The sequence below is a fragment of the Rhamphochromis sp. 'chilingali' genome (genome assembly GCF_963969265.1).
Source record: "Rhamphochromis sp. 'chilingali' genome assembly, chromosome: 12".
Classification (NCBI taxonomy): domain Eukaryota; kingdom Metazoa; phylum Chordata; class Actinopteri; order Cichliformes; family Cichlidae; genus Rhamphochromis; species Rhamphochromis sp. 'chilingali'.
In genome coordinates, this window is record NC_137939.1 from 26,224,874 (window position 1) to 26,243,012 (window position 18,139).

General features: G+C 39.6%; 2 protein-coding genes across 2 annotated transcripts; one reads left to right on the forward strand and one right to left on the reverse strand.

Annotated features, from left to right (window-relative positions):
• The first annotated feature begins 1,759 nt into the window (after positions 1–1,759).
• prpf6 (PRP6 pre-mRNA processing factor 6 homolog) lies at positions 1,760–17,993 on the forward strand. Its single transcript, XM_080900130.1, has 21 exons — positions 1,760–1,987; positions 2,489–2,651; positions 2,788–2,906; positions 3,028–3,106; positions 3,978–4,154; positions 4,692–4,820; positions 4,943–5,037; positions 5,137–5,293; positions 5,549–5,711; positions 6,418–6,536; positions 6,645–6,863; positions 13,531–13,653; positions 13,757–13,878; positions 14,046–14,184; positions 14,319–14,438; positions 15,272–15,448; positions 15,606–15,739; positions 16,035–16,126; positions 16,733–16,847; positions 16,999–17,125; positions 17,600–17,993. The coding sequence occupies exons 1-21, from the start codon at positions 1,800–1,802 to the stop codon at positions 17,750–17,752; spliced, it is 2,910 nt and encodes a 969-aa protein (XP_080756256.1). The 5' UTR covers positions 1,760–1,799; the 3' UTR covers positions 17,753–17,993.
• On the reverse strand, positions 7,321–13,522 carry LOC308408062 (E3 SUMO-protein ligase ZBED1-like). The gene is made up of 2 exons (XM_080900131.1): positions 9,824–13,522; positions 7,321–9,502 (listed from the first exon to the last, which is right to left on the reverse strand). Exons 1-2 carry the CDS (start codon positions 10,785–10,787, stop codon positions 8,481–8,483), a joined length of 1,986 nt encoding a protein of 661 aa, XP_080756257.1. The 5' UTR covers positions 10,788–13,522; the 3' UTR covers positions 7,321–8,480.
• Positions 17,994–18,139: the final 146 nt, after the last annotated feature.

Consider the following 18,139-nt stretch of genomic DNA (forward strand, 5'->3'; position numbering starts at 1 on the left):
CTCAGTCAGTCTTCCCAGCCCCGGAGCAGATATCCGCTATCTTCTGCTTCCACTGCCATCACAACTGCAGATTTGAATGTGTTCGTTTCTGCATGTGAGGTGGTTTGTGGATTCCTGCTAGGTGCTTTATGCTTATGGAAACACACTTTTGTTACCAATATGTAAATCAGATTATTGGAGACACCTTTTCTATTCATTTAGGTATAGTAACCATTACTCATGTAGCAGAGAATAATGAATCAATTATTGTGCAAATTAATCTTGGTACTACACGTGTGCTTGGATCAGGCTCTGAGAAATTCTCACTCTTAATATAGGCCAATACTTTAAAGACAATTTATCATTAATGAGACTGAAGTGGATTATGGCTCAGGACTATGAGAGACTGTAGATATATGATGTGGGGTTTTCTCTACCACCTTTCCCTGTCAATTCAGGCTTGACATAATTCTGATTTCTATGTGTGACTATAAAAATCCTCCGGTTGAAATCAAACAATCATTGAAATAATCAGGGAAAAATAAAATAGGCCATACAATAGCTGGATGAAATAAAGGCTTGAGTTACGCTCCGTGTTTAAATTAGTCCTGCGTGAGCTATATATCGGCTAATGTGCCTGACAGTCCATTTTCATCATAGCATCTTCTCCCGGGAGTAATATAATGTCTGCCCTTCAGGCGATGTAAATGAAGAAAAATGTAAAAGCCTGAGCCGAGGCTCAGACTGTGCATCAGTGAAGTTAAATGTGATTGAAGCGCAGTGTTGTAGCCTATAGACTAATTTCATCTTATGGGAGGAAACCCAGAAATGCCATATTAATATGTAATTACCACTATTACAGTTTCCTGTCTCAAGTTTGAATATCCACATTATATAGAGGATAATGGATATTTTTCCCTCATAATGTTAAATAGGTTGGGACTTTAATATGCTAACACATGTCTAAGTTAGTGTATGCATGTAAGTATTCCATTTTGAAAATGCCATTACTGCTATTTTACCACTGTGTGTTTCAGTTAGGGTGTTTCTGTGCCATGTGTCCCATCAAGTGGTCAGGTTCAGGTGGTCCATTTATGACATATTGTTATGGGAAAACAAAACCATAAAATAAATGAATGAAATAATGTGAGAAGTTTATTTCGGTATTTGATTATCAGGGAACTGCCAGGATGTTTGTACCATTGGGGTTAAGTAGAATGAAGTACAAATATCTCAGAATAAAACAATATGTAGCTTTTTGGTGTTTTCACACAAAAGTCAGATGATAGTTTATGCAACACCATCCATCCATCCACTTATTCTAACAGGCTTGTCTTTGCACTGTTGGAGGAAGGCATGGAGACACAGGGAGAGCATGCAAACTCCTCAGAGAAAAGCTCCAGAATGAATTTGAACCCACGACCTTCTTGCTGTGAAGCAACAGTCGGGCCCTTGAGTTCAATGAGTTTCCATAGCGGCATTATTTTTCAGGATGTGGTGCCCTCTTGTGACTTTTGTGCAAATTTCAATCTGCTGAAAACATAAGTAAAGAAATAAATTAATCCACATAGTCTCACAGCAAGTTGCATTCAAAACAATAAATATTAACCGAATAGTTAATGTATAACAGTTTTGCTATAACTAAACTAAAATAGTATTGGATACAATGTAAAATAAAGATAGTAATAATAATATTTAATAATCCGCCAGTCCTGTGGGGGCGCTGCCAGGCGTTTCTAGACCTTAGGCCTCTTTTTCCTCGGAGCGGAAGCTCGACTGTTGTTTATCCGGCTCTGCATCGTCTCGTCGTGTGAGCAACGATGGCTAGCACTGGTGCAAAACAAGCGCCTAAAATTGTCTCCAAAACTTCTGCGGGAGGCACCGGGGCGGCGGGGGCTAGTGGTGGGCCCCCGATAATGCCCCTCGCCTCTCCGCTCATGGGGAAAAAGAAAAAGCCGTTTCTAGGGATGCCTGCTCCGCTCGGTTACGTTCCCGGTCTCGGCAGAGGGTGAGCTAACTTAAAGCTACATGCTGCTAGCCAGATTGACCCTTTTTTTTTTTTTTTCCAATCGTACTAACCCAAGTTAATAATGAGTAAAATTTAAGTACAAGGTAGTTTTACAATACATTAATTAATTGGTTAATATATATATATAATTTATACGTGAATAAAGTGCATATCGTTTCCTTTACCATGGCAAGTACGCCAGACTATGAAGTTTTTAAATAGTTTAGTGGTTTTATGATTTAATTGCTTTACCAAACGTGAACTGTTAAATTGAAATTTAATTCAAATATAGTTAAATGTCAATATATGCTCTTCCTAAATCCATAGTCATCTAATATATAATCTGTTTTAGACAAGCGAGCAAAATTTAAGTTAAAAAGTCATAGTGATCAAAATAGTGTTATGTCACTGTGTTATAGAGAAGAGTAAAGACCTCGCGGTATAATTTTGGCCTGGCTGTGTTTATTTATGTCACATTTAAATGAATGCTTTTCCCTCCAGTGCCACCGGTTTCACCACCCGATCTGATATCGGTCCTGCTCGTGATGCCAATGATCCAGTGGATGACCGGCATGCACCCCCTGGAAAGAGGACGGTCGGGGACCAAATGAAAAAGAACCAGGATGATGATGATGAAGATCTGAATGACACCAACTATGATGAGGTATCTGTGATTTGTTGTAGATAAAGTTTTTTTTTTCTGAGAGTTTAAATGATCAAGTCACAATTTTAAAGCCAATTTCTTTTATTATGAGCAGTTAATTTGATAATCTTGTCATACTTTGTTGTTTCTCTTGTAGTTTAATGGTTATGCAGGTAGCTTGTTCTCAAGTGGGCCCTATGAGAAAGATGATGAGGAAGCCGATGCTATATATGCAGCGCTGGACAAGAGGATGGATGAAAGACGCAAAGAAAGAAGGTTACAAAAAAAAAGAGTCTATTGTTTAATTGTTTATCAATGCACAGTGTATTTGTTTTCAAATATATTATGGATTTTATATTGCAGGAGTCTTTTGTTCATGGTTGTCGTTGTATTTTAGGGAGCTGAGAGAAAAGGAGGAAATTGAGAAATACCGTATGGAGCGACCAAAGATTCAGCAGCAGTTCTCAGATTTAAAGGTAAGAGATTGACCCTAATATTCCAAACCTCTCTTCAGTATCATTTATGGAGTTAAAAAATCTAATGTTGTCTTCTTTTTGCACTAAAAGCATCTTAAATGCATTTTGGTTTTATTGGCTTTATTATCATATCTACAGAAGAAAAGGATTAATATTATCCAATGCAATTCTTTGGTTGAATCAGAATCAGAAGGCTTTTTTTAATGCCTGAGGAAATTATGTGATCAGAGTTTCTCCAAGACTGTAAGAACAGCAGCTAACTAAAATAAATTAAATATTTCAATATATTGCAAAGTTATGCAATATAATAAAATAGCTCTAATATAAAAAAAATGGCTTTAATTATAAATGGCTTTAATGATAAATGTCCCAGTATATTACACAAATGAAATATATAGTTGACATTGTGGTGCCCCTCTTGTCATACTGTGCTTTTTTGTTTTCTCTGTAGAGGATGTGCAAATAGTAAGCATGTGCAGGCAGTACAGCATACACTGTGCTTTAAATGGAAGAATTGTACAATGAGATAGCCACAGGCAGGATCGGTTATAGTCTCTAGATTCATGATTTTTAAGCAATGAATTCCCAGGCTAAGATCTTTCTGTGAAAATAGCTTAGTCATAGCCTAGTAGTGAAAAGTGCCTTGCATGTTTGTCTCTGAAACAGTGTTCCCTTTTCTTCTTGTTTTACTGAGGAAATAAAATACTGATTAAAATAGAGGTGCTATTTTAATCAGTACAGATATTTGCAGATTCTGTGCAGTAAATCACATTTAGCTTAGGTACTCAGGTATTATCAAACAATCGTAAATGAAAGCAATGCTCACATCCCATTCTTTTCTCCAACATCTTTCTTTACTATTTCTCTACAGAGGAAGCTTGCAGAGGTGTCAGAGGAGGAATGGCTGAGCATTCCTGAAGTGGGAGATGCCAGAAACAAGCGCCAGAGGAATCCCCGCTATGAGAAGCTCACCCCTGTCCCCGACAGCTTCTTCTCCAAACACTTGCAGAGTGGAGAGAACCACACCTCTGTTGACCCATTGCAAGGGGTCAGTATACTGTGTATACAAATAGATAATAATTTTTGTAACTCATATTTACTTCCAAGTGCACTTCACTAAACTTCAGGGTGTAGTTTCACTATGGCCCAGCAGGAGTCAGGATATCTCCTTGGAAAAAAAGTTACTCTCCAGTTACAGCAGTTTGCTCAGTTTTTCTCTGTTTAACAGACTGGACACCTGTTGCTACAGTAATTGGTCACACGAACTTTGTTGGCATTTAAAATACATTTGAAAGGGACACTTCATTGACCTGTGCATGCAGGTAGACGTCCATGAATTGAAAATGGAGACATGCGTGCTGATTTAAAAAGTTGAGTTTTTTAAGAGGTATAGCCTCCTAACAGAGAAAAAGTCATTGCTTGACTTTAAATTAAAAGATTGAAGTAATTTGTGTCATTTTGCATTGGCTAGAAAAGTGTTACATGATTCAGGCTTTTGTTTCAAGAGCTGTTTAAACGTGCCATGACAGACTTCTCACAGACTGTGTTGCTCCTCTCTGTTGACATTGTTTCCTATCTCTACTAGCTGGGAGGTCTGAACACACCTTATCCAGGAAGCATGACACCTGGTCTGATGACACCAGGGACCGGAGAACTGGATATGAGGAAAATTGGTCAGGCCAGAAACACACTCATGGATATGAGGCTCAGTCAGGTAAATGATGCATCACCTAGCGCAACTTTTACTTTCTTCTAGGATTCATGCTGCTGCCATTATACTGATAGAAACAACTTAACTATTCTCTATCCCTTTGTCTACATGTTTTCTGTATTCAGGTGTCTGACTCAGTGAGTGGACAAACAGTAGTGGATCCCAAGGGTTACTTGACAGATCTTAACTCTATGATCCCCACTTATGGAGGAGACATCAGGTAGAGAGACACTGACAGCATCAGATTGCTATATTTGTGTAAAAGAAGTTGCTGTGTGTATATGTGTTTAATCGCTTATTTGTGGCTCTGCTTGTTCAGTGACATCAAGAAGGCTCGTCTGCTGCTGAAATCAGTGAGGGAAACAAATCCCCATCACCCACCTGCCTGGATTGCTTCTGCCAGGCTGGAGGAGGTGACTGGGAAGTTGCAGGTGGCCAGAAACCTGATCATGAAAGGCACAGAGATGTGTCCGAAGGTAAAGGAAGTTAAACAGTACAATAAAACTATTAAATGACAACACAAGGATGCTGATGTTTTCTGGATATTTTGCTCAAATTAACCCTATAATCTCTAAGATTGCATTTCTTAGAATATGGTATTAGTATATCGCTAGTATTATAATGTAACAGCTGCTTAAATTTAAGACGTAACATTACTTCTTGAATAAGTTGCAAATGGGGGCAATGGTTTGTGCTTTCCTGTTTAAATAAGTGTTTTCCCTTTGGATTAGAGTGAGGATGTGTGGCTGGAGGCTGCCAGGCTCCAGCCTGGTGACACAGCCAAAGCGGTGGTAGCCCAGGCTGTCCGTCACCTTCCACAGTCTGTGCGCATCTATATCCGAGCTGCAGAGCTGGAGACAGACGTCAGAGCTAAGAAACGAGTCCTCAGAAAGGGTAAGGTTGTCGTTTATCCCCTCCAATATTTAACAAAAAGCTTTTTTGTGTGTTTGTGTTTATTTATTCACAGATTACCAGAAATTCGTCTTCCTGTTATGATATGAGCCGAAGTTCATGCGCCTTCCCAGCAATGCATATCAGAATGAACCATTTCTGCCAAAAGAAAGAAACTTAATTTCTGCAGGGCCAAAACTCAAGACCAGTCTCAATCTGTTTATCTTCTTATAAAATCACCCGCACAGATCTGCTCACTTTCTTTATTCATAAGGTTGCAACAAAAGATTTTATCACAGTTACATTTGGCAGCTGTGTTTCTGGCTTCTTGTCAAAGCGAGACCATGGTGTCAATGCTCTAACTTACGCACACACACAAACGCTTATTAACACTTCCCAGCAGCATACCCCACTGACAGAGATGGATCAGCGTTTCCTCTGAGGAAGAGCTTACTCCGCCTCTACATGTTCAGTTGCCTCTGCTCTACTTTTCTCAGTTACATACAAAGCACACTCCCATCCCAGCTGACACTGTTGAAAATATGTTATTTATTTTTGTTGTCTGTGCTTGTGTGTTCTCTGAGCTCTATAGGATCTTTGTTAAATAGTTTTTGTGTTCTTGTTTTTATGAATTCTTGCATTGAAGTTATTCAAAATAAAAAGCATCAGCAAAATAACTTAGTACTTATTTAACTGTTCCCTGTCATAGCGCTGGAAAATGTATCCAAGTCAGTTCGACTGTGGAAGACAGCTGTTGAACTGGAGGAACCAGAGGATGCCAGGATCATGCTCAGCAGAGCTGTGGAGTGTTGCCCTACAAGTGTGGAGGTACTTCACCAACATGAACATTTGGAAATTGGACTGAATGTCTCAGAGTGCAGCACAATATATGAACATATGCAATGAACTTTATAACTAACTCTCTGTCCTCTCTAGCTCTGGCTGGCACTGGCCCGGTTAGAGACGTATGAGAACGCTCGTCGTGTCCTGAACAAAGCTCGAGAGAATATCCCCACTGATCGCCACATCTGGATCACTGCTGCGAAGCTGGAGGAGGCCAATGGGAACACTCAGATGGTCGAAAAGATCATTGACCGAGCCATCACTTCTCTGCGTGCCAATGGTGTGGAGATCAACAGAGAACAGTGGATACAGGTTTGTTTCTGGGGCTTTCTGTTTTCTTTGAAATGACTGAGAAGATAAAGGGAGACCAAATTGCTTGTTATTTTTATTCATAAATGAGTGGCTCCCACTTTGAACTGTGAGGTGCTTTAAACCTGCATTCGATCTGAAGGCTAACAGACTTTTTGTGACTTTTTGAGTCCTCAGCTATCAAGCTGAGGACTCAAAAAGTCACAAAAAGTCAAAATGGAAAAAATGGCTTTCTTAGCATTTAAATTTTCAATATGATTTAATGGGATCAGTCACTCATTTCAGGACATGCTGAAGGGAAAAAAATTGAGTATGTTTCCTTAAAAAAAAAAAGAGGATATGCTCATTGGCTAACAACTTGTGATTGACCAGGCAACAGCCAATAAACAAGCCATTTCACAGGCATGCTCATTCGTCTTTGTCACATCCCATTTTTTAACCAAGATGGCAACAGTAAAATCCCGGTAGCACTGCAACCGTTTAAGCTAGTGCAATAATTTTTTTTGCATATGAAACCGGAGGAGTTGAACTTACATTTGATGCCATCAGCTTGTCCTAGGTCGCAGTTTCCTTCCACGCATAGCTTTGCAAAAATTGCATAAAAAGCACTTGCAGCAACAAAAACATAATATTCCAGAAACACGCTTTGCCGATCCGATCAGCTATTTGTAGAGCTGGGCGATAGAACGATAACGATATGTATCGCGATATAACTTTTTCTCGATAGAAAAATTAAACTATCGCGATAGACCTCGCCGCTCTTGTCCTCTTAAAAAAAAAAGAAAAAAAAGAACAGCCAATCCAAATTAAGTAGCGCAGAGCCGAACCAATCACAGCCGCAGCGCCACGTCACGTGACTTGTTACGTACAGCACAAGTGCCAAGCCGCACATGTGTATTTGTTTGGGAAGCAGCCAGCCACCCTACCGCCCGGGTAATTAAGGAAAAGAGTGAGCCGACTAGAGAAATCAACCGAGCGTGACCGAAGGTTACCGAAGAGAAAACAGATGATGGTTCCAATGCCGGAGAGATTGTCGAACGGAAGAGCCATAGAAGTTCCGTAGTGTGAAGGTATTTCGGCTATTTCAAGTCTGACAAAAAACAGAGTAGCGTGCACTGTAAATTGTGCCGAAAGCAAGTCTGGAAATACAATAAACTGGTGCATGCGCTACGTCCACACGTACCCGGGTATTTTTGAAAACGCAGATTTTTCTATGCGTTTGCACTAGGGCAGGGCGATATGGCAAAAAATATTTATCACGATATAGATTTGAAAATTTGCGATAACGATATAACTGACGATATAATTGACGCAAAACAAAATACAACTCTACAACTTTTTTAGTGGAAAAAAACCCCATCAATTTGTTTTTGTTTAAACAAGCAGCTGTTTATTTTAACGTGCATTACAGCCACACAAAATTCAACAGTGGTTATCCTGTTATATACATGGTTATCCATAATCATGTATATCCACAAAACTTAAGAGGTGCTTTGTAACAAAAGTGCAGTGTGCAAAATCAATAAGTCAAATAATAATATTGCACAAACTCTTGAGTAAAAACAAAACAAACAAAAAACAGATAAATTATGCTACTGCTCCTGGAAGTTTTTCTACATTTCAAGTTTTAAGATTCTTTGTCAGAAACACTAACATGTTCACAGATGCGGGCTTAAGGGAGGACCTTTGACAAGTTACAACATTTCCACCTGTGCTGAACAACCTTTCAGATGCAGAGCTAGTTGCTGGAATGCAGAGGTATTTCCTAGCTAATCTGCTGATGTGGGGAAAGTTTACTGTGTGAACTTTCCACCACGAAAGAGGATCACACTCACTGTCTGCTGGTGGACTATTCACATAACATCTCAGTTCAGATGATAACCTCTCTGCAGTTACCTCCATCTTGCCACTAACTGGTCCCTTCAAAAAACTCCCGAGACTCTTCTTTTGCTTTTTAACAGCTCCCTGATTTGTTTGGTCACCAGTAGATGTATGAAGTGTTTCTGAAAAACCTGTGATACCCTGGTGTGGGACAAGATGCTCTAGTTCACTCATGACTTGAACTTTGATGGCTTTGCTTTCTCTCTCACTGAAATATTCTGTATGAAACCGTGGATCAAGGAAAGAAGCCATGTTAACAAGCCTCTCTGTGACACTGTCTGTGTAGCTTTTGTTCATGTAGTCAAGTATTGCTGTTTTGATGTCTTTGGTCAGCTCAGTGTCACCTTCTTTTACTTTTAACATGTCATTGTTAAACATCTGAAGAACAGGCTTAACACATGAAATGGTTACATACTCTTCAGCAGAGAAAGCATCTGTAAACTCTAGGAGTGGATTCAGTGCAGTGCTGACCGAGTCAAGCACTTCAATGTCTTGCCATGTCAACATGAGGTGCCTTGTGGTTTTATCAGCAGCTAAAACCTGTGTTATAGCTTTTTCTTGTTCCAGCAGCCGTTGGATCATTCTCTGCTTTGAACCCCAACGAGTGCAACATTCAGTTATGAGTTTGTGTTCTGGTAGGCCCAGTTCCTTTTGGGCAGCCTGCAGAGCTCGCTGGCGCTTCCAGCTATGGCCAAAAGCAGCAACAATCTTCTTTCCCACTCCAACTGCTCGTTCGATCCTTGGGTCCTTCACACTTCTTTCTAAAAGACATACATTTAAAAGGAAACACAGTTTCAACAGCACTATTAATGCGGTGTGGAATGTGACATTTAAGTTGTATAACACACAATTATTTACACACACATCTCTCTCTCTCTCTCTCTAATATATATATATATATATATATATATATATATATATATATATATATATATATATATATCTCTTGCAGTACAACTACCCACATTCAGAGATTAATAACACAAACAGTATTATTACCATCATTTAAACTGATGCAATAAGTTCTTAATCTGACGTTATAATTAACTTACCTATAGCAAAAAAAACCCAAAAAAACGTACCTATTGCAATGTGCAGGCGATGTCCGAAGCATGAAAGTCTGGTCCAGTTGTTGAGTGCGACGGCTTTCACAATGTTGGCCCCGTTGTCAGACGTCACACACACTTGTTTTTCCTCCTGAAGATTCCACGAGCTGAGGAACTCTTTTAAGACTCTGGCTATATTTTCCCCAGTATGGTCCTCGGGGAAAAAACATGTTTCGAGGCACTTGTTTTGTAGCTTCCAGTCTTTGTCCACATAATGTATTGTGAGGCTCATGTAGGGGTCTGATGTTCGGCTTGACCACATGTCCGTGGTGGACGCAAAAAACTCCACCGAAGATAACGCATTTGACACCTCAGTACGGACCTCTTCATATAAAGCAGGCAAGGCGACTTTAGAGAAGTATTTCTTTGTGGGTAGCTTGTAGCGTGGATCGAACGTTTTAAGCATCTTTTTGAAACCTTCTCTTTCCACACTCTGAATAGGCATCATATCCCTGGCTAAACAATGTGTCACTGCATTAGTTAGCTCCCCCCAGCGTTTGTTACTTTTGTCATAAGGCATGGAGCTATTTAAAGCTACGTAGATTGTTTGTTGAGTCATCTTCTTTGGTCTTACCACCTCGCTAGTTGAAGCGGACAACTCTTCACGTGCTTTAATGGCTTTTTTGTACTCAGAGGAGTGCTTCTGCTTCAAATGATAAAATAGGTTTGTAGTGTTTCCTCCCTTCGCCGCGATGGCCCGCTTGCATGTTCTACAAAAAATTTTGCTTTGGTGGGTATCCGATGGACGAAAACCAAACCACTTCCACACCACCGAAGTTGCACCGTTTTTACTGACCAATTCTGGCTCACCCGCTTCATTCAAAGACGCGCCTTCGTCCGTGTCATCCTCCATTGCCGCCATACTTTTTCTGCCATGTGCGTATGAAAACAAAGGCACTGCGCATGCGCATTTTGCCCACATTCTATCGCGATATTTCATTTTCCTATCGTTGCCGAACTTTATACCGGTATTATCGTGAACGGTATAATATGGCCCAGCCCTAGTTTGCACCTTTCGTCCACACGTAAACGGCGTTTTTGGTCACTGAAAACGAAGATTTTTGAAAACTCCCGTTTTTGCATTTACGTGTGGACTAGAAAAACGGAGAAAACGCAGCGTCAAAGGTGTGCGCATTTTTTGACGTCACACTGTGCGCCACGTTATTGTTTCGGTGAAATGAATTTCTACAATACTGTTACTGTTACTTGTACTCTCTGCAGTGTTTAAATGCTTACATATACACACAGTTACTGTCCCTCCACACATACGACTCGGTTCTGCTTCTATGCCCCGACTCGGTTCTGCTTCTATGCCCCAGCTTTGTTTACTATTTCCCACCGAGGCTTCTAGACTTCTGATTGGCCAACATTTCTGCACGGTTAGGAATCTAGTGCCACCTGCTGCTTCGGCATGTTCATAGCAGCGTTTTCCTTCATTTCTGCCTTTATGTGTGGACGGTGTGTGGATTATGTGTGGATTATTTTTTAAAACGAAAACGGAAAATCTCCGTTTTCAAAAATACCCGTGTACGTGTGGACGTAGCCTCAGTCTCTGACTGGAAGCGCTAATTCGTCATTCGGCTTTTGTCAGACTAAAGTAACTGTTAAAACTGTTTGAAAAGCTAAGCTATACAACAAGGAGAGATTGAGAATTTCCTTTTAGTTCTCAGTTTATTTGATATTGACAAAAGTTAGTCAGTTTTGTCTGTTCTTCTGTAAAACAAACTAAGATTTATTTTTAGAATTAATATTTTGTTTCTAAGTGGAATTGACAATTTAGGAGTCTGATTCGTTTGTTCTATTTTGAAACTTAAACGCTTTAGCGGCTGCCTTTTGTGTAGTTTGCAATATTTGCCTTTATTTATCTGAAAAAGTCTCATGTTCCTTAAGTACATCTACCCTGTTGAACTTATTATGGGAAATAAATATTTAAATAAAAACAAGCTGCTGATTATTTCACATTTTACTTGTGAGCAACGGCACATTTAAATCTTACAAATATAGTTATTTGGCTTATATCGTGATAGATATCGTTATCGCCTGAAATGAAAAAAACATCGTGATATGAAAAAATCTTATATCGCCCAGCTCTAGCTATTTGTAACACTTCCTATATCCAACAGCGCGAACTATCGCATGTCCGCCATGACCTGCCCGAAACTGGAAGTGACGTCATTTTGCGGAAATGTAGTTTTTTTTTACCATCAGGGCCTTATGAGCCTATACTGGTGTTTTTAAAAGTTATGTTTGACTTTATGACTTTCTGTGTCGTTTCTGGGATGCTTAGGACTCATATTGCACTGCTGGAAATAGTTTATTTTGATGCATATGCTGTTTTTTTTTTTTTTTTTGCAAATTTGCATTATAATATTTATTTTCATTTTTCCTGCAGTATGTAAAATTGGTGTATTTCAAAAATAAAACTATGAAGACACTTTAAAATAAATTTCCTGTGGTGGGAAACTATTCTGTGCAACTTTTTTGTATTTGCAGTTTTGAGGGGTAAGCCTCTTAAATTTCTCTAACTAGAAATATATGTTAAAAAAACAAAAACGATTTTAAATTTTTTTGTAGTTTATTGCACTTTTTTGCAAATTATGTTATTACTATGCACTTAATGCAGACATATTATTTAAATTTGAGCTATAATGGTTGTATTGATGTATATCAACTTGAAATGCTCCCAAAAATGGCTCTACAGCATGTAAAAATATAATATAAGCTCTGGCGGACTTGGTTCTATGGTAGGTCTTAAAGGGTTAACTAAGTGAGGAAGCCAATAATGTGACGTATCCTGTTTCTGAAAAGGCCCAAAGATTCACGCTGAACAGCCTGCTGCACTTAAACTTGAAGCGAGGATCTGTTTTGGGAGATTTCATACGAACTTGTTATTGCGAATTGTTCATTGGTTGTTGTTGTTGGACTTACTCTTTTAGAGACTTTGCTGTGGAGTTAAGTTTGTAAGTCTGCAAGAGCAAATTAAAACCTTGCAAAGACAAACTACTGATTTATTTTACATTTACATGACTAGAGTCCCCTAAAGGCTCCAGAGAATTGCCTGTTTACACATTACCTGTCTCACTGTTGTGAAGAGAAAACGGCTTTTAGCCAGAATATGCGGAACACTTATCCAAACAACTTTGAAGTCAACCCTACTCTTCCTTGGCTCCCCAGCAATCCACTTGCCAAGTGTGGGACATGTTAAATGAATGGTTTGTGAGAACAGCAAACAACTCACACAAGATCCTCAAAGAGATGCCAGTAATGTTTCATCTGGATGCAAAACAACACACCACTGTGTCTAATGTTTTCTTTAGTGCAGTACACAGCTGTTTTGCAGTAATTGGCTTTAACTGAAATTCCTCTTTTGCATAGTTGTTTTATTTGTTTCTTTTTTCTTTTTTTTGCCAGTGGTATTTTTTTCTTGTCACCGCAAATATTTGCTTATTAATGTCTGTCAGCTTTAATATTATTATTATTTTATAAATCTGCAGGTGTTCTGATGTCAGTTTTAAAATTTCTTTCTAATTAATATTAGAATTATTTTTGTGTTAATCACTTTATCATTTCATTTGAATGGCTTACCTAGAATTGATACCAGCAGTTCATCCAGTAATTTTTGCACCCTTCTTCTTCTTCTACCAAAGTGTCTATCCTTCTAAATGCTTGTTCATACCCTGCAGGACGCAGAGGAGTGTGACAAAGCAAGTAGTGTGGCTACCTGCCAGGCTGTGATAAGGGCTGTCATAGGGATTGGAATTGAGGAGGAGGACCGCAAACACACCTGGATGGAAGATGCCGAGAGTGTAAGTATAGAGAGATTAGTTTGGGTTTTTTAAAATAAGTTTTTTACATACTTGCTGTTGTAGTTAAATTTAACAATGAGATGGTTGTGTGTTTGTGCCTCAGTGTGTGGCCCATGGGGCGCTGGAGTGTGCCAGGGCCATCTATGCCCATGCTCTCCAAGTATTCCCAAGTAAAAAAAGTGTCTGGCTTAGAGCTGCCTACTTTGAGAAGAACCATGGCACCAGGTGACAATCTTTAATTTCCAAATGCAAACATTAGCAGTCAGAAGGTGACAGTTGCTGTTTCGCATCACTATACTTATTTATTCTTTTTTGCTCCTGTGCTTTATGACCTGCTGCTTCGTCGTTGCCGCCGCATCCATTATTCTTTCATGGCACATTTAATTTCTCAGAGAGTCCTTGGAGGCTTTACTTCAGAGGGCTGTGGCTCACTGCCCCAAAGCAGAGGTATTGTGGCTAATGGGTGCCAAGTCCAAGTGGCTTGCTGAGGATGTGCCAGCAGCCAGAAGCATCCTTGCTCTGGCCTTCCAGGTAATTAAAAAGCATTCACTTCTCGATACAGCATGTCAAATATTAGAGTAATCTATGTATACCTATGTCTAACTCTGTTATCCTGTGTCTTCTGCTTCTCCTCTCCCTCTGTCCTCCTCTGTCTGTTTTCATAGGCTAACCCAAACAGTGAAGAGATCTGGCTTGCTGCTGTCAAACTGGAGTCGGAGAATAATGAGTATGAAAGAGCCCGTCGACTGCTAGCCAAGGCCCGCAGCAGTGCACCAACAGCCAGGGTAAGTGTATCTGTGTGAATTTCAGAGTAGGGAACTATTGTAAAGGTTACTTCGTAGAAAGGATAAAAGTTAATACTTGGTTTTCTGTTTGAGCTTTTAATACTTGGTTGAATTATAGAATTGCCTAAAAAGCTATTAAAGGAAACTGAATATTTTTATAAGAAGATTAATGAAATCAAGTTGTTCAGGTTATCTCATGTCACTTGCACTGAGTATGACTGCGTTTGCATTGAATCAATCCTGTCCTTTCACTTTGACTGGCCTTTTATGAACTGTACTACATTGTGTTTTTCATGTAGTGTTATTAATTTTTGAACTCTGACACATTTTGGATGAGTGATTCAAGTGTTAGTTTATTTTTCTGTTTTGAAACCACTGCTCTCTACATAATGGTGCAATTTCCTTGAGGTTGTTTCTGGGAACACTGTCAGGTTCAGGCTTGCAGGTTTTCCACAGATTATGCCGTTAAGTACCACATAGGCTGACAGATGTGTCAGCCAAGCTTTTAAACCACCACTCTGTCTGTCAAGTGACCTGGCAACACTCCCCTTTATCTTTGTTGTATGCTGACAGATGTGAGTAAGAGAATCTGCCTTAATGTTTGCTGTACTGCTTGTCCTATCAGATAACACAAAGTTTTAGTGTTAACCACTTAAGCATTTAGGCAAAAACTTAGCAAGTTGGCATTTGATAAAACTGATGTATAGACTTGCAAGTACTGGGGTTCAGTATAAGCATTTTCCTTGTTTTACATTATTCTGTTTCAGGTGTATTACAATGCATTTGCAAATATAAAACTTCATAGGTCTCATTTGTATTTGTAATCTCTACAGGTGTTTATGAAGTCAGTGAAATTGGAGTGGGTGTTGGGAAACATAGAAGCTGCCCAGGAGTTGTGCACCGAGGCCCTGAAGCACTACGAGGACTTCCCTAAGCTTTGGATGATGCGAGGCCAAATCGAGGAGCAATGTGAAAATATGGATAAAGCTAGAGAGGCCTATAACCAAGGGGTGAGGATGGGGTTATGTTTGGGGCGTGGGTTTGTTTTACCGGTAGTATTGGATTGACCACAAATGCAAAGGAAGGAAGTGTTTTATTTTTTTTGAAAATGAGTGTATCATTAAAAACCAGAGTAAGGGTTAAGGATTTTTATTTTCATTGGTACAGTTAAAGAAGTGTCCCCACTCTGTGCCACTGTGGTTGTTGCTGTCACATTTGGAAGAGAGAGTGGGACAGCTGACCAGAGCCAGAGCAATCCTCGAGAAGGCGCGGCTCAAGAATCCCCAGACCGCTGAGCTGTGGTAAGAAAATACACGACAACAAGGAACTAGGAAGAGTTTGGAAAAGGTCACCTGCGCAGCAGTGTATTTTAGCATATGCAGGTTTTTTTTCTCTCCTATCCATGAAAACCTGTAAAAAGTTACAGCTGGAAAACATTATATTTGTGCCTCCAAACTAGAAGCAGGCTTAATTTGCTTTTGCAAAACCACATCAACCGAAACTGGCACATCAAGAACATATATAACACCAACACCATTTATTGCCATAAATTCTGAAATAAAGGCATCTAAAAGTACATATGATCTTATTAATCAGGCTGGAGTCAGTCAGATTGGAGTACAGGGCTGGACTGAAGAACATTGCCAATACGCTGATGGCCAAAGCCCTGCAGGAGTGCCCAAATTCAGGTGTGTATAAAATGCTGCTATAGATGGAAAAGCTTTGTTTTTCTGAACCTGTATTAGTGCAAAAAACCCAACATCAATGTATTTTCAGTTAAACAAGCAACTGTTTTTTATGTGGATTAAAGTTATATAAAAATTTGACAGTTTAACCAAAAGGCATTTCCAGTGGAAATTGGCCGACATATCCTCAGCATAACCATGTATAATATCCACAAAACTTAAAAGAGGTTAAACACACACAATACGGCAATATTATGTTGAAGCACAGTACGTATCACTCCGTGAGGCTCCTGCCTACGATAGCCATAATACTCAGACAATCCATCAAGCGGTGCAGGTTCGTAGCTTAGCAAAGTCTTGCTAAAACATTTGACAGATTTTCGAGCGCCGTGTACCACATAAAATCGTTTTGAAGTAGGCTGTGCCAGATTGGAGTCTTTGGCGGGCCGAATCTGGCCCCTGGGTATTTAGTTTGTGATCCCTGCTTTAGATGGTTTGTTTTCCTCTGTGCCCTTCACGTTTATGCAGACTTAACTTTTGTTCATTGCACTGGCACTATTGGACTTTAATGCACAAATTTCAATCTCCTTTTATTTTCTTCCTTCAAAGGTATCCTGTGGGCTGAGGCAGTGTTTTTGGAGGCCAGGCCCCAGAGGAAGACAAAGAGTGTGGATGCTTTGAAGAAGTGTGAACATGATCCACACGTCTTGCTCGCTGTAGCCAAGTATGACTTGAACTTTTCACTCCCTTTAGTAATAGCTATTACTTTTTGTGATAACCTACAATATAAAAATGTGTATTTTGTTGGTGTTTTACATTCAGCAGACCTTTCTGTATGAAACTCTTAACATTTTGAGATGTTCTGCATATGTCAGGTTGTTCTGGAGTGAGCGTAAGATCACCAAGTCTAGAGAGTGGTTCCTCAGGACCGTAAAGATTGAGCCAGATCTGGGGGATGCTTGGGCTTTCTTCTACAAGTTTGAGCTGCAGCATGGCACAGAGGTAAGGATCTGGTGTCTAGACTTGTGCTATTTTGTTCATGCATTAATAAGTTGATTAAATCATTTGAAGTTTGATTCAAACCTGCTGCCTGGCTGGGGGCTTTCTGTGTGGAGTTTTCTAGTTCTTCATGTAGCTGTGTGAGTTTTCCTCAGTATTGATTGCATTGGTCCAGTTTTACTCCAGGCGTTGGTTGTGAATCAATTGTTTGTTATTACTTAGTGTTATTGTATGAAGTGGATATGTCAGCTGCTATAAACTTAAAATTTTCAGATTTATGTTCAGTCGTTAAAATGTGCAGTAAAACATGTGAAATCATACATGATAAACATGTAATTAGTTTTTCCAGCTGCATGATTTATGGTATACATTCTTGCTTTTTTTTCCTTTCTTCACAAAGTTGGTAGTCACTTGTTTGTGTGGCCGGTCCATGTGTTGTGCTGTGATTGTATAACATTACTGCTCTGTATGCTTCAGGAGCAGCAGGAAGAGGTGCGAAAACGCTGTGAGAATGCAGAGCCCCGTCATGGAGAGCTGTGGTGTGCCGAGTCCAAACATGTACTAAACTGGCAGAAGAAGACAGGAGAGATCTTAGCACAGGTAGCCAGCAAGATCAAGAACACATTCTGAGAGTGGGGAAATTTGGACTGAAAACACCTGGAGGACTCTGGCAGTCACCAGTATAGAAGTGAGCAGCTATTGACATGCTTATTCTGTACCAGGACTTGCCCATCTCTGGCAGATTTAAAGTATTTACACACGCCCTTACATTTTTTTGTTGTTGTATGTGTCAGGAGAAAGTAATGATTTGACGTCAAAGTGACGGAATCTGTGGATGTTTTTTAAAAATAAAAATAAAAAATCAAAGTGACTGATGGTTACCCTCTTCATCCTGATATGCAGTAAGGAGATCTTTGGCTGCGATGTGAGATTTTTGTGGATACGTTTTTGATCTGTCTGTGTGTATGGGGTTTCAAGGTGTGGCCTCAGCTATCGTTGTGATTTGGCTTCTTTGTT

Excerpts from the sequence above, each read along its gene's own strand:
- prpf6 (XM_080900130.1), top strand. The coding sequence starts at position 1,800 with ATGGCTAGCACTGGTGCAAAACAAGCGCCTAAAATTGTCTCCAAAACT. Across the intron at positions 2,652-2,787 it reads ATGACACCAACTATGATGAG|TTTAATGGTTATGCAGGTAG; the intron begins GTATCTGTGATT and ends TTTCTCTTGTAG. Across the intron at positions 6,537-6,644 it reads GTTGCCCTACAAGTGTGGAG|CTCTGGCTGGCACTGGCCCG; the intron begins GTACTTCACCAA and ends TGTCCTCTCTAG.
- LOC308408062 (XM_080900131.1), bottom strand. The coding sequence starts at position 10,787 with ATGAAATATCGCGATAGAATGTGGGCAAAATGCGCATGCGCAGTGCCT. Across the intron at positions 9,503-9,823 it reads TCGCCTGCACATTGCAATAG|AAAGAAGTGTGAAGGACCCA; the intron begins GTACGTTTTTTT and ends TATGTCTTTTAG.